The 15,351-nt window shown below is 43.8% G+C and overlaps 1 protein-coding gene across 1 annotated transcript in view; it reads right to left on the bottom strand.

Moving 5' to 3' along the window:
* Window positions 1–15,351, bottom strand: part of LOC121433222 (lymphocyte antigen 75) — a 122,996-nt gene that overhangs the window by 86,310 nt on the left and 21,335 nt on the right. Inside the window, exons 7-13 of the mRNA XM_041631570.1 lie at window positions 14,264–14,455; window positions 13,263–13,420; window positions 11,827–11,937; window positions 11,164–11,252; window positions 10,873–11,042; window positions 8,279–8,478; window positions 5,548–5,690 (exon numbers count right to left, since the gene is read on the bottom strand). Coding sequence (XP_041487504.1) covers window positions 5,548–5,690; window positions 8,279–8,478; window positions 10,873–11,042; window positions 11,164–11,252; window positions 11,827–11,937; window positions 13,263–13,420; window positions 14,264–14,455 — 1,063 coding nt within the window. The remainder of the gene's footprint in view (window positions 1–5,547; window positions 5,691–8,278; window positions 8,479–10,872; window positions 11,043–11,163; window positions 11,253–11,826; window positions 11,938–13,262; window positions 13,421–14,263; window positions 14,456–15,351) is intronic.

Below are 15,351 nucleotides of genomic sequence, written 5' to 3' on the forward strand. Positions count from 1 at the left end.
ATTCAGCGCCTATAAGGAATTTGCATTTTCAGCTGTCTATTAGGCCCACAGCTGTGTATCACACTTCCCTGAACCACGAGGTCTAGACAGTTTCTGCACACAGGTAGCTAAGACAGGGTGGGCTAAGTTTCCTTCCTCAAACTCATATGTTGATGTAACTGTTTCTTCCAAGTCTTTGTTTATTACATGCTTGGGCGTGGGAAATTTTTCCCCTAACATGTGTTTTAAAATGTTTATCTTAATTATTAATTAGTAACAGTCTGTTATTCACTTGATGATCACCTGTTGCCGAGACTCAGGCAGCTACCCAATACCCCAGCCTCTGCAGAGGTCTGCCCAATCCTTCTTAGCTCCCTAGGGGGCTCTCATCAGTCTCCTCTTAGCCAACAGCTCCCTATCCTTCCACTGACAAACTTCTCTGCTTTAAGTTCATCCCTGAGTCCTGTGCTGAAGTGCAGAGGGCGGTTTGGTTTCTTAAAGAAAGGTTTGCTCAGTTGTCCAAAATATTTCTAAGCGTCACTCCTTTCAGAGAATGAACTCCATTTTGACCCTTAATTTAGTGTTCCCTAGTGTCATAAATACAGAGAAGAGCAGGTTCTCTCTCTCTCTCTCTCTCTCTCTCTCTCTCTCTCTGTGTGTGTGTGTGTGTGTGTGTGTGTGTGTGAGAGACAGAGAGAGAGAGAGACGGAAGGATAGAGGAGAAAATAATCTCTACATCACAGCCTGTTCTGAACTTGACCTTCCTTAGCTGCTGCCAGACGAAGGAAAGAACAGGCTGAAACCACATCGTCCGCTGCACACCCCTAGTGCAGAATTCAAGGATGCTGGAGAAAAAGAAAAACCACAAACGGTCCTGACCATAACTGGGGAGTCAGATCAAAATGCAACCTTCCTATTTCCTCCCTAAACCGTTTCTACTCCGCCCCCTAAGCACATGGTGTTAGGCTATTTAGGAGACACCGCGCGAAAGGTTAGTAAGTGTACGTGTGTTAAAATTCCCATTGTCAACGCAATTTCCTGCTGCACTTGGTTTCCAAGGAAAACAGTACCTCAGGCACAGCCCCAGATAAATACTATTTAATGAGGGCTCTCAGTCCAAAAAGCCGAGATTTATATCGAAAGCCATTCACGCCTCTTCACAGGAGGGGATGTACACAGCAGCCGTGGCTGTCTAGGCTTTCTTCTCTAATCCCAGGACTGTTCCTACTCCACAATGGCTTCCCGTTGGGATACCATTAAGAGTTGCAATGATCTAAGAGCTTTAATGAGTTGCTGTATCATGATCCCTTTGTATTGAAACACAAACAGAGATATAGAACCTCGGCTGTGAGAAATAGAGCGGTCATCAGTCTTAATGCCTAGCACGTGATGCGGATTTGCAGCGGACAGTAGGCTTCTTGCTGAGAAGGTCAATTCCAGGAACAAAAGCAGCACATTCGGGGGTGAACTTCATAAATGATTCTGCTTCCTTCCTTTCCTTTAAACTATTGTGGCAATCTTGGTTTTAAAGTACGCTCTCTTTCTAAGCAGAGCCCAGGCAAACAATCGCTTTATAATGGCGTGCCTATTAATCAGGTAGCAGTCTGCTGAGGTAGCCCTTGGCTGGCCTGCTGGCAAGTGTGTACAAATACAATTCAGTTCCCGGGGATGAAGGGTTTATGATGTTTTTTTTCTTCCTACACATTCATCTTTTCCAACTTCAATATGCATTACTTTTGCAGACAGAAAAAAATTTTTTAAGTGGTATATGCTTCAGACAATTTTATGAAAATGTGTACAGGAATGGAAGAAAATGGAAAATATTTTCACAAAATGGTGCCTCTAAGTAATATCGGAAACGGTTTTCGTTTTCTCTACTTTTTAAAGTACTTTCTAGGTTTCACACGTGAACTCCTATCAGTTTTTAAGGAAGGTATTCGATAGCACTAAAGAGGAAACTAATCAATAGAAGTGGCCACCTTTGCCTCCTCGAGGAACCCACTCCGCCCACAGATGCTCTTAATGGCCGCGTCTCTCTTACAGGGCTAGGACATTTCTTGTTCTAGTCGGAGATAATAACTCCTTGTATAGAATCGTGAGCTTGTTTTGTAAATATTTTCCAAGAACGCTTCACTAGATAGTATGCATGTGTGTGTGTTTAATAAGTACTTATATATTAATTAAACACATCAAATAAATATATTTATATGTTAATAAATATCTGATATATTTATATGTTAAACCAGAAATAAATTAGGGATTTTCTAGATGCGGTTTTAGTGCCTATTGTAATCACAAGATCTCAAGCTTGTGGTCGTTAATTCCTTCTATTTGTGTTAACATGGGACAACCACATAGACAGCACAGGCAAGCCAAAAGGAGCAAAACATAATAAGCCAGGGACATGGCAAACCGAGTGATGCCCGTGTCCGTGAGCCATTACTCAGTGCCCTGTGCACAAAGCCTCACCGCTTCTCTTACCCTTTAAAGAGGGCTATCACCGAAATGCACCACTTTAAAGCATTTTGTGCTTCTTTCCACCCACGAAGGAAGCACCATAATCTGAAGGCTAGACAAGCGCTAATGGCCAGATTTGTTTCATCTATGTTTTAGCAAAATAGAATTGGATTTCATTATTGAACAAATTTGTAGACTTGGACTTAATCAAAATTGATAATGTACAAATTGGGCCATTGCCAACTTATTTTATGCTAGATTAATCTTTGGTTATTTCATTTCTTTATAATTCTCCACATGAATATTGCACAGATTCCCTCCCTTTCTACGTCCGATTTATGGGCACATACTTTTAAGCTCTACTGAATGTTAAGTTTTAATATTTATAATATCTGTGCTTCTAAAATGTAGTTTCCAGATAAAATAACTTACTATGCCTTCATATTTTCACAATTAGTTTATGTTTCTACATTCCAGGTTTTATTCAGAAAGAGTGTTTAAAACCTGATATTTAACAAAGTATTCCTTTTAAGATTTAAACAAAAACAAACAAACAAACAAACAAGCCTGTGTGTACGTCAGAGGACCATGCTCAAGACGCAGCCCTTCTTTTGAGCTTCTTGAGGCAGAGTCTTTCTTGTTTCTGGGACATTGCATATCTGAACTAGGTGGGCTACAAGCTCCAGGCCATTGCTCAGTTTCTACCTTCCATCTCCCCACGGGAGAGCTGCGATGTGTTCATGGCATCTGGCTTTTTAAAGGGCTTCTGGGCTGGAACGCAAATCATCGGGCATGCGTGGCAAGTGCTTTCACCTGCGGAGTCAGCGCCACAGCCCCTGAAATGCTCCATTAGTATGTTCCTCTCCTTTAAGATTCAGGATCGTTTTGTTCTGGTCTCAGAATGACATACTAAATTAACGGTCAGGACGTGGGGTTATACTATTTCTTGCTTTGGCTCCTTTTATAATAAACTACTTATTCTATGTGTTCTTCATTTTTTAAAATTCACGTAGGAGCCAAGGTATGTCCGTGGCATGTTTTTTTTTTCCCCAAAGGATGCAAGCTACATTGTTCAAATCATTCTCTTCAAAAGTGAAGTTAGGTGGAAGCTAACCACGTTCCAAGCATCTCCCACTTAATACGCTTTAGATGGCAGTCTTCACATAGCTTTTATATTTAATGATGTCCTAAAGAACAAGGCTAGTTAGATTGTCCTCAGTTTCTAATAAACTTTTATTTTAGGGAAAGGGCTTTAGTTGGATTCAGAGTCGTAAAGAAAGTATTCACTAGGATGTATTTATGTGTGCGTGTGTTTAAAGTCATTTCTCCTAGAACACCTTGATTAACCAAATACCTGTTGTCTTCAGAAAAGTAAAGAAAAAGGAATTTTGTGGCATTGAAGGTCCTAATCCCTGTGATTGTATGGAAAGTGTCATATTTTATGACCTATATTTTTCTATATTGTCCTGACGGACATCAGGAACATCAGAAGAGCCTTCCACACTAACACTACAACCACAATGACTGTAGCCACTTTGATACCTTCCCAGTTCCCTTCCTTCCTGTTCTTCTTCCATGGGGTTTTCCACAGGGGGTAGTTGCAGTTTTCTCACTAGTTAGTTGCCTGAGACCTACAGACTTGCTCTTCATATTCCTAATAATTTACTTGTGTATCCCTGGGGATTGAACTTGGAGCCTCAGAGATGCTAGGTGAGCATGCTCTGGACCTGTCTGTGTGATTGTGCACAAGTGTGTTCACAGGAACAGGTGGTTTATAACAACTAGCCTCTTTGCAATTTAACTTATTTGGAGACTAGCTTTGCTTAATTTCTTTTCCTTAAGATCAGACTTCTTCGCTGATGAGCAAGTATATTCCATTTCCACACACTCCTACTTTCTGTGCATGGCTCTTTCGTACTCAGCTGTCTATTTCCTTCTCATACCCCTGCTTATATTGTGGGTTCTCTGGCTTCTTTTCCTATCTTACCCTTCAAAATACTGTCTGCCTTCTAAGATTCAGCCTCTCATGACATTTGCCCTGATTGCACCAGAATTACTTCCTCCCCATCTGGTTCCTTACTATCTTGAGGAATTTAAGTCCTTTGGACAAATTAGCATCCAAAGAAGAAGGGAGAACAACCTGGAAAAATATTACCAAGAAAAGGAATAAATCTGACCTAATGTGATCTCTGAAGTCTCCAAAAAAATGATGAGATCCCACAATGACGATTTCTCCAGGGCTATGATAACACTGCTAAGCTGAAAAACACCACTTAAAGGTTGGCTTTGGAATACAAACTTCTGAGAACAATTTCAAGGTGGCTAGCTGAGATGATCCAGCCTCACAGACTACTCTTGCTGGGACTTGAGACAAGCCCTGCACTTTCCTATTACATGGAAACTGGACAACAAATGATACAGCTACCTCTCCCAGGACTTGACGATTAACCCAAATTTTTCTTTTCAGAAAAGAAAAAGGTGGCGCACACCTTTAATGCCAGCACTCTGGAGACAGAGGCAGAAGGATCTCTGTGAGTTCAGGGCCACCTTAGGTTACACAAAACTGATCCAGTCTAAAAGAGGAACAGAGCTCACACAAAGGTGATCCCAGAACTTGGGATCCCACACCTTTAACTTCAGCACTAGGGAGGTGGAGACAGGAGTGATATGGCTGGGCAGAGAGAAGAATATAAAGCAGGAGGAGACAGGAGCTCAGTGCAGTCTGAGGCCATCATTCTGAGGATTCAGTCTGGAGATGCAGTCTGAGCACAGGATCGCCCCTTTGGTCTAAGCATTGGCAAAAGTAAGAACTCTCTATTGGCAAGCTGCTTGGCTGTTTTGAGCCTTCAGCTTTTATTATTAATACCAAACAGAATTTATGCTACATCCTTATCTTTGCCCTATATTTTTGCCACCCTTTTCTTAAGCAGTTGGTAGGTGCTACACAAAGGGGTGGGGACTTGGTCCACTTTGGGTCTCACGGTATTTTGCAGTAAGGGTGCTTGACGAGGCTGGAGTGTGAGGCTTGTTTCTAGATGCTAACTCACAACAACCTGAATACCTAGCAGACAAAAGGCTTAGGTCGAAAAATACTCATTCTAGAAATATTACCTGAACTGGTCCTGCAACAAATGAACAAAGTCCTTCACTTCATCCAGATGACTGAAGCTGGGTAGGTGCGCTCCAAGCGCTTGGCAGAACCTTTCAGCTTCTTCCCAGGTCCTCTTTCTTATAATCCTTTCTATATGGAATACCTTAATGAAAAAAGAATGTTGTTCTGGAATAATCATAAAATATTTATAGCTTTGTTCAGTTTCAGTCAAAGGTGTGGGTTCCTGACATGAATTCTTTCAGGTGCAATGGGAGAATAACTAAATGCACAGAAAGCAAACAGGGCAAGCCCTACCCAGAATGAACTAACTGAAGACCCACATAGGGATGGCCACTGTCACCAGGTGAGTGGCCTTCCCCAGCCAGGCCAGGGAATTGCTCCAACAAGTACATTCCTAGGACCTTGAAGAGAAAGTGCACCAAGGGTCAAGGCTGAACAGGGTACATAGGAACCCTCTGGAAGACATATTCTGCCAAGAAATGTGCCAACAGTGTAATTCTGAGCACCAAACGCGGAAGCTTGCAGAAGAACAGGGCTCTTTTTCTGATTAAGAACAATCAAAGAACTATCTATACGGGTGTGTGAACATCGACAGATGGAGCCAAATCAAAACCTGGCACTTTTGAATGTTTCTTTGATTTGTGATGATTAACTCTATGCCAAAAGAGCCCTAGCTATTTCAAAGAAGAGAAAGAAGCGGTGGGAGCAGGCAGAGAAGATGGAGCCACAGTTGTCTGATGGCTGGCGTGGATTCTTCAGTCCCCTGTACATACACTCTAGCCATGACTCCAGGAGGGAGGAACAGGGCTGGAGAGATGGCTCAGCGGTTAAGAGCACTGGCTGTTCTTCCAGAGGTCCTGAGTTCAATTCCCAGCAACCACATGATGGCTCACAGCCATTTGTAATGAGATCTGGTGCTCTCTTCTGGCCTGCAGATGTAAACAGAGGGAGGAACATGCTTCTCTCTGCCTTTACAAGGGGCTTGGCCCTGTACTATGCTGAGGTTAGTGTCAGTGAAGTGAGCAGAGGCTTGAAATGCACCAACCTGGTTGGGATTCCCTTCTTGGGCTCCAAAAATTTACTATGAGGAAAAAAAAAGTCTGATAGCTGGCATCCCTTAGCCTAAGCCCTAGAGTGAAGGGTAACAGACACCAGGTCATAGTCTATAGCCCAGCACAGCTAACAGCTGGAAGAATTCACAGCCAATCAGTCAAACCATAGAGCAAGAGGTCTATGAACGTGAAACTAAATGTAATCACCGTGCATTTTGGGAGTGGCATTGGAAGGTTTGTTTTATGGAACTAGATGAATGTTACAGGCTGTGGTGGTTTGAATGTAATTGGCCCTCATAATCTCACAGGGAGTGGCAGTATTAGGAGTGTGGCTTTGTTGGAGTGGGTGTGACCTTGTTGGAGGAAGTGTCTCACTGTGGGGATGGGCTTTGAGGTTTCCTATGCTCAGGATACCACACAGTATCTTACCACACTGTTGCCTTCAAGACATAGGACTCTCAGCCACTCCTCCAGTACCATGTCTGCCTGCATGCCACCATGCTCCCTACCATCATGATAATGGACTGGACCTCCGAAACTGTAAGCAAGTCACTCCAATTAAACGTTTTATTTTCTTTCTTTTCTTTCTTTCTTTCTTTTTTCCTTCCTTCCTTCCTTCCTTTCTTTCTTTTCTTTCTGTATACAATATTCTGTCTGTGTGTATGCCTGCAGGCCAGAAGAGGGCACCAGACCCCATTACAGATGGTTGTGAGCCACCGTGTGGTTGCTGGGAATTGAACTCAGGGCCTTTGGAAGAGCAGGCAATGCTCTTAACCTCTGAGCCATCTCTCCAGCCCAAATGTTTTCTTTTTTTAAGAGTTGCCATGGTAATGGTGTCTCTTCACAGCAACGAAAACCCTAAGACACAGACCCCAAATTATTATTTTTTTAACACAGTTAGAACTGGCTTTCATTATACAAGAAGGAATTTTAATTCAATAAGAAGGATGAGGGGCCTATGAGAATCTACACATGATGTCAGCATGCTGCCCGTCACTCAGCTTCTCGGAAGGAAAGAACTGAGGTGTTGCAGAAAATTATTTTAAGATGTGTTGCTATTGTTTATACTGCACTTTTTTAACTCTTTACAGCTGTGATTCTTTGCCTGTCTAAGACACCTGATGGTCTAATAAAGTGCTGAATGGCCAATAGTGAGGCAGGAGAAAGAATAGGCAGGGCTGGCAGTCAGAGGGGATAAATAGAGAAATCTGGGAGGAGAGAGAAAGAAGGAACAATGAGAGAACAAGGAGAAGAGGACTTCAGGGGCCACCTACCAGTGACCCACCCAGTCACGGAGTACGATGGAAAGACAGGTTAATTTAAAATAAGAAAAGCTGGCAAGAAACAAGCCAAGCTAAAGCTGGGTATTCCTAACTAAGAACAAGCCTCTGTGTGTGATTTATTTGGGAGCTGGGTCAAAAGAGTCAAAGAGTCAAAAGAGTAAAACATCACACAACACCATGGGATCACTCTGGCTTTGGTCTTTCTTTTGACGGCTGGACATGGGTAGGGTGTGTGTTGAGCTGTCTGATACAAGAGTCCCATGATGCTTTGCTAAGGATCCCATACTCCCAAGCACTTGTTAGGCTCTGTGTGCTCACATAATTTGTGTAATAAAATAAACCAGGTCTGGAGGAGGATGACTCCACAGAAGGACTGAATGCGGATGCTACTTTACCTTAAAACAGGAGAGATTGGAGGGGAAAGTCTGCCAGCCTTGAGGACAGGGCTCATCAGGCTTTGGGGCTGCCTCCTCGGGCTCCTGGGGGCCACTTGTTTTCTTGCATATTGAAAGGGCTCGGAAGCTTTTGCAGTTTTTCACTTCCCACCTGCCAAGAGTCTTTCCGGTAGACATAGCCACACACCCGCCTGGAGATGCTGGGGTTGAATTGGAAAAGCGAATTAAAATTAAAATTTCGGAAGTTCAGACACGTGGTGGTGGCTCACGCCTTTAATCCTGGCACTCAGGAGGCAGAACAGGTAGAAATCTGTGTCCGAGGCCAACCTGGTCTATAGAGCAAATTACAGGATAGCCAAGGCTACGCAAAGAAATCGCGTCATGAAAAACCAAAACCTAGGGGCTGGCTCAGAGGTTAAGAGCACTGATTGCTCTTCCAGAGGTCCTGAGTTCAACTTCCAGCCAACCACATGGTGGCTCACAACTATCTGTAATGAGATCTGATGCCCTCTTCTGGCCTGCATGCAGGCAGGACGCTGTGTGTATAATAAATAAATCTTAAAAAAAAAATAAACAAGTTCTTGCTAGATAGTCCAGGCTGCCTTCAACCTTGAGGTCTTCCTGATTCAGCCCTAAGTGCCTGAATTACAGACATATGCCACCAAGAAGTCTATGTTTTACCCATTAGACTATTTCTGGCTTAAGTGATAATTAATCAGGATTAGCACCTATATTCTGCCTTCTCTAAGATAGAATATGTTATTATTATGCTTACATCAGTAGTCATGAGCATGCATCACAGATTTTGTGGAGATTCTCCATTTAAAATACTGTTCTATTGTAAGACCACATAGTCCAATTTCCATGCTATAGAAAAATACCTTAATGATCACATTGCATAAGATCATGCAAGAAAATATCAAACATTTGAAGAGAGAAAAGTAGAGTGTCTTAGGATTTCTAACTTACTCAAAGCCAAATTTAAACAACACTGGCTTGGAAATCAGAAAGATCTGGATTTTATTAAATTCAATAACCAGGCATATTTTATTAAACAAGTCCCTGAAGCCTCTATTTTCTCAGCTCTAAAATCAGATGGGACTTCCGAGGCCCTTCTACATCAAATCCTATTTTCCACAGCAAATCATGACCAATGCTTGAGGTTGTTTGGAGAAAAATGAATTAACTTTTGAAATAAATGCTACCTTACATTGCTTTCCTCATTTCTGCTCGCTGAGACTAATACAAATAAACCTTTAACTCTACAAGATGAAGCTAGGTGACAGAGAGAGAAAAATGTAACATACTTCACAGGAAACATCTAGATTTTATTTAAGACTTACATTAGAAAGATGGAAAACAAAATGTCAACACTCCCCCACACACCAAAAAACAAACAAAACCCCAAAGTAACAACAAACAAGCAAACAAACAAAAACCAGCCCTCACACTCTTGAGGCTGGCTCTGGGTAGGCAGACATTGGCTTTGTAAAGCTCTGGACTTCATGGAGAGGACTGGATGGGGGATGGGCAGGCCTATTTCTGTTCCTGGCTTCACAGACTTCAGTTCTGAAGATCACCGACTCCCTTATACCCAAACACAGGTGACAGGTGTACTTAGGAGGGACATCGTGTTCCACTGCTTCCTGGTCTGTCACCTTGTTTCTTAAAAATTAAGCAGTATCTTCATAACACAAAACTAGAGTATTGCACTTAGCATTCTTTTGTTGGCATCCTCCATGACACCCCCTTTAAATCTCTTAAAGCTAAAAGAGCAGGGATGGGGCCCTTCCTCTCTCAGACCTTGTCAGGAGGTAGTGTTATACTAAGGTGCCCATTCAAGGGGCTTCCTGCAGAACTCACTGAGGCTGATACTTTTGGTTTAGCCATAGATTTCTTATAGGTTTTTTTTTTTTGTTGTTGTTGTTGCTATTTTCTTTGTTTGTTTATTTTGGTTGAACTGAGCCTGTGCCCTTTTGTTTTCCTCTATAGGCTATGTAGCTCTGGCTACCTGGAACTCACTACGTAGACCAGGTTGGCCTTGAACTCACAGATCTGCCTCTCCATTCTGAGTGCTGGGATTGAAGGTGTGTGCACCGTGCCTGGGCCTTAACTTTCTCTCTCTCGTTTATCTTTCTCTACAAATGTCTTACCCCCACCTCATCACTACAACCATTTGGCATGATTGTAATCATCTCTAACAAGTCAGCATTTAGAAGAGATATTGAATCCCAAGCAGGAGAACAGCTTCTGCTTCCCCAAGCTCCTCACTCCACCTCTCACCTTAGAACAACGAGCTTTAGAGAAAATCATAAAAACAGAATCACAGGTGGACTTGGCACACTGCTCATTTACGGCCTCCTGTGAATCACCTTTCTGCGACTGCTTGTCTCTGTCCCTAGTGCCACACGGCCTTCTAACTGCCTGTGTCTCCTGGGAAACCCCAAAGAGACAGACAGAAGCAAGCTTTGCAGACTGGGGAACGAGCAACTGCCAATCTGTTGCAATGTGTAAGCCCTGGGCTCAGCGCTGCACCCGCACCGCCCTTGTGAACTCGGCCCTGAAGCGCTGTCAACCCTTAATCAAACGCTTACCTGGTTCAAGAAAATTCCAGTTGGAAAAGGTCATAGCCTGCTTTAGTCCACCAGTGACCGCCCAACTGTACTCCCCCCGGGCATTGGTGTCTCTCAGGCCGGTCCAGAAGTACTTCTGAAGGGACTTGTCGTACTTCTTCATCATGTCATTCAAGTATTCCTGCTCAAATCTACAAAAGATGGACCAATCTCGCAAATGTCTCACAGGTTTTGCAATAACCCCCCCACCCCCAAATTGTTTAGGCAAACTCAGTTGAAAGTTTCCTAATACACCCATACTGAAGGTCACACCTGCTGGTGATGGTCAGGTTGCAGTTCGTTCCGAAAGGGACCTCATCTCCATAGATTTTGTAACAGTTTTCTCCATGTCTCTTCCAGCCCTAAGTAAGAAGAGGAATATCATCCCACTGTTTGTGATTTAATGATGCCCCCAGCCCTAAATCAGAAGAGGAATATCATCCCAGTGTTTGTGACTTAACGATGCCCTTCCCACCCCCCAAATAAGCGGGATTCTGCTACTCGACAAACTCGTACAATCAGAGGAGGTGGAGGACGTGATTATTCCCTGGATGTGGCTAGAACTCAGTTTCACCAATCACCTCCGCATGACTGAGACGAGGCCCCATTTTCTTTGTCCTTGGTACCCGAATCACCCTATACTGAAGCTGCTAGTTGAACTGTTTTTCAGAAAGAGCACAGTCACTGGAGGAGAGCTATCAACAATGAGGAGAGCAGCCATATTTGTAAACTGAGAGGAACCCATGACTAGGTACATCTTTTCTTACTGTAAGAACACCAGTGTGTTAGGATTCTCTTCCTTCTCGCTTTCTCTCAAATAAATCAACAGAAACCAGTGTTTTTACTTCCCAAGACTGAATCGTTTAAACTTCAAATATCATCTTTAACCAAGGAGGGCTCATTCCGCTCAGGGAAATTCACAAGGGGATTACTCACCTCCTCTGGAGGACACAGCTTGTCAGACTGCGTGTCATTAGTTAGCTCTCCCTTTTTCTTGCACACATATCTGAGCTTCTTTTCACAGGACTGGACTTTCCACTGACCTAACTTTTAAAAGAAGAAAACAAAAATATTTCTTACCAAAGAGAATATTTGCCAAATAGTTAGAATTAAATCACAATAACTATGGGAGGCCAGGAAAGGTAGTGGCTCAACCCGTCATACACACGCCTTTTCTTACAAGCTTAACAAGGAAACCTTATTGAAGAACATTTAGTTGAACAGAGAAAAGTACCCCCCAAGAGGCCAGGATTCTAGTGGCTTCCCTGTGACCTGGGGGCAGTTTGCTCACAGATTAAAATTCTTTGGGAAACATCAGCTAATGTCTGGTCACATTTCCTCAGATGCATAAGGGAGACGGTGGTTATGAGAGCTACTACTAGGGGTCTAGGGTCAAAAGATTCTTTTAATTCTACTCCAGTATAGACATCAAAATTGTCTTTCAAATACGCTACATAGAATTAATTTTGCTGAACTGACTAAGTCGCATTGCTTCCCGAAGTGAAATGTTAGTGGCTTGACTGTGACGGGGGTCAGTGTGGAATTCGGGCAGGCTGCGGAGCGCTCCTTCTGTTCATTCGCTGCTTCCACTTTTGACAATGTTCTGAGACATCTTGGCTTTTAAAGTAGGCCACCGAGTGTGACACCTTCTCAAACACATCCCCACCACGGAACCAGTTCTACACAGTTCTAAATGTGTTGCTTCCGTTTAAAGCCTCTCTAGATGTCTGGGTGACAGTCACCCTGAGTACCAGGAGAGAGCTGCCTATAGGAAAGCGATCCAAACAGAAACCAAAGAGATGCATAAGTCCTTCTGGACAAGACTCAGCCTATTTTAGGCTCCTAACTGGAGTGCATTCAACAAATGTTTAGCAAGCTACATTTCAGGAAAAGATAGCTTTATGGACAAATCTAATGCAATATTTTATATAAATTTAAAAAATTAAACTATTGGAAACCATGTAAAACTGAAATACTGGAAAGTGTTTTCCAATTAGCCTCAAGTTAGGATGAATTCAAAACTTAAGCGCAGCGTGGAAAGATGGCACCTTCCAGGCTAACCTGTGCTGGCCTGCCAAACGTCAGTCATAACGAGCAGAGAGGCCGATGGAGGAGACTCAGGCCCTCGAAGACAGCAGGTTATCCGAGACAGTCTGACACACGAGCTCTACCGCATCTGATATATCGTCTCTAGAAGGCTCAGACTGCTTACTCGGCAGCTGCCTTTACTTACCTTCCACTCGGTAGCTCTCAGAGTGACAAGCTGCAGGATTTTACCTCTTCCTTCTCAGCTTGCACACAAATTCCTAGCACAATGTTCTTATTAATAGCTCTAACAAAAAGACTATAAACAAGCCACGGGAGGCTCCTACCTTTCCTAAATAGGAAACACAGTTGGGAGTCTTATTGTAGGGAACGCTAGGCTCATTCCCATTCCAGTGCGTTAGAGTAACTTCCGTACCATCTGACCACTGGAACAAAGTGGGGCTCTTTGTGTTCGTAAGGCCCGTCCATATTTCTTCTTTGACATCTGAAAGAAAAACGTTTGACTTTGTTCGGTTTTGCTCCGTTGTGTGTTGTAACACGTGTGTTACTGTTAGGAGCTTTGTGGTATATGTTTTAGATATGTTGATGAGCACACAGGGTGGGTCTTGATGCCCTGGACTCACGGAGGCAAGGTGCCTAGAGAGAAGGGTGCGCTAGGATCGGCCAGCTGAGGGTGTCTCAGGCCTACCGTATAAATGCTGCTTTATGGGGATGGGTGAAACTCTGTAAATCCAACCATAGATATCCTGATTAGAAATAGTGAGTGTCCACGCTGCCCTGAAATGACTGCTGTCTCCACAGGGGAAACAATTAGCACCGTGCAGACACGGAACAGGGACCTCCTCAGCCTGAGTCTAGGAAGAGGGCAGAACACAAGCGGTCTAGGATGCCTTTGTTTATCGGTCTCGTTCCAGAGAATTACAAAAGCAGAATGATCATCAGGACAAGTTCCCGAAGAACTTAAATAAGGTTGAGCATTACTGTGGGAGGGGGAGAGTTTCTGATCACACAGTGGCTCCTGGGCGGCGGTAGCTATTTGAACTGTAACGCAAGGAGATGGAAATTAAACGAAAGTCATGGTTCAGCTCCTCATTCTTCCTAACCACCTTTCAAGAGTTCAAAAACCACGTGGTAGCTGCAGCGCTGGACAAGGCAGGCCCAGGACAAATCCATTTCCACTGACCGCCCCACCCCCAGATGGGCTGATCCAGGGCCAGGCTGGAAGCCTCCCATTCCCACCAAGAGTCTGAAGACAGGGAGACAAGAAACATCTTTAACTACTAAAGCAAGAGGTTTAAAGCAAAAGAAAGTAATCCACAAGTCTCACCGCCACTATGGAGTTTTGTGACAACCACCTCGAGGTCCGCTAAGGAGTGAATGCTGATGAGGTCACTGCCGAAGGCGCTGCATTTGGAATGGGCCGCATCCCAGGTGCCACTTTCATTTGCCAGGAGATAGCAAAATCCATTATTTGGCAGCCAGCCCGCATCACAGCGGGTATCCGAATACGTCCAAACATCTGGGGATGGGGTGGGGGGAAGGGAAGGGAGGAAGCAGCGATTTATCTACCAGTAAAGACAGAGCTGTTTAGAATCAACAACACTGTGAATTTTTCTTTCTTGAAGCACAATGCTTCTGGAAAACTGGGAGACAGGATGTCAGCTATCAGGGTGACATGAATTTGATGCTGTGTTTTATGTGTGTCTGACATCATCAAAATTCTCGCAGAGATTCAGCTATGATATGTATGCACTTGCTGCGAGACACAGGCTATGAACAAGACTGTTCAAGGGCATAGACATGGTCTGGGAAGGAAACAACTTTAGTCCTAAGAGGTGGAAGACAGGTGTGGAGTGAGCCAAACACTGACAACATTTCCTAGCTCTGAGATTTGGAAGCTCCCCCCCTCCCGCCCCCCCAGACACATGTCAAGCTTTCTTTCCTTGTGTGACCAGCTTAACAACTGACTGCATGCTAACACTAACTGTTGAATACAGGGCAAGCAGAGAGGTAAGAAACAGGACGTGGTACTTATGTACTCTCAGATGGTACAGGAGGGGAGGGAAGGACAAATGGCTTCTTCATACACCTTCATCCGCTCTGAAAGAGCAGTGAGCCTCAGCTTGGTGGTGACGAAATCCCCCAGAGAAGTCTAATCTTTCAGAGGTATAGGGCCACTACTCTGGTTAGCAAAACTAGAAACTATTCAACGTATCCAGATCCTTTCTGGGACTTTCTTTTTCTTTTACAAGTAAACTCAGTCATCTTAAAAATGTGGAGTATTCCAATCACTGATGGAAACAGATGCAGAGACCAACAGGCAAACATTAGGCGGAGCTGGGGGAACCCTGTGGAAGAGGGGGAGGAAGGATGGTAGCACCCAGAGGGGCCAAGGACGCCACAAGAAAGTCCACA

Source organism: Microtus oregoni, unplaced genomic scaffold (genome assembly GCF_018167655.1).
Source record: "Microtus oregoni isolate MIOR12 unplaced genomic scaffold, Mior012 000037F_ref0000500, whole genome shotgun sequence".
In the NCBI taxonomy this organism is placed as follows: Eukaryota; Metazoa; Chordata; class Mammalia; order Rodentia; family Cricetidae; genus Microtus; species Microtus oregoni.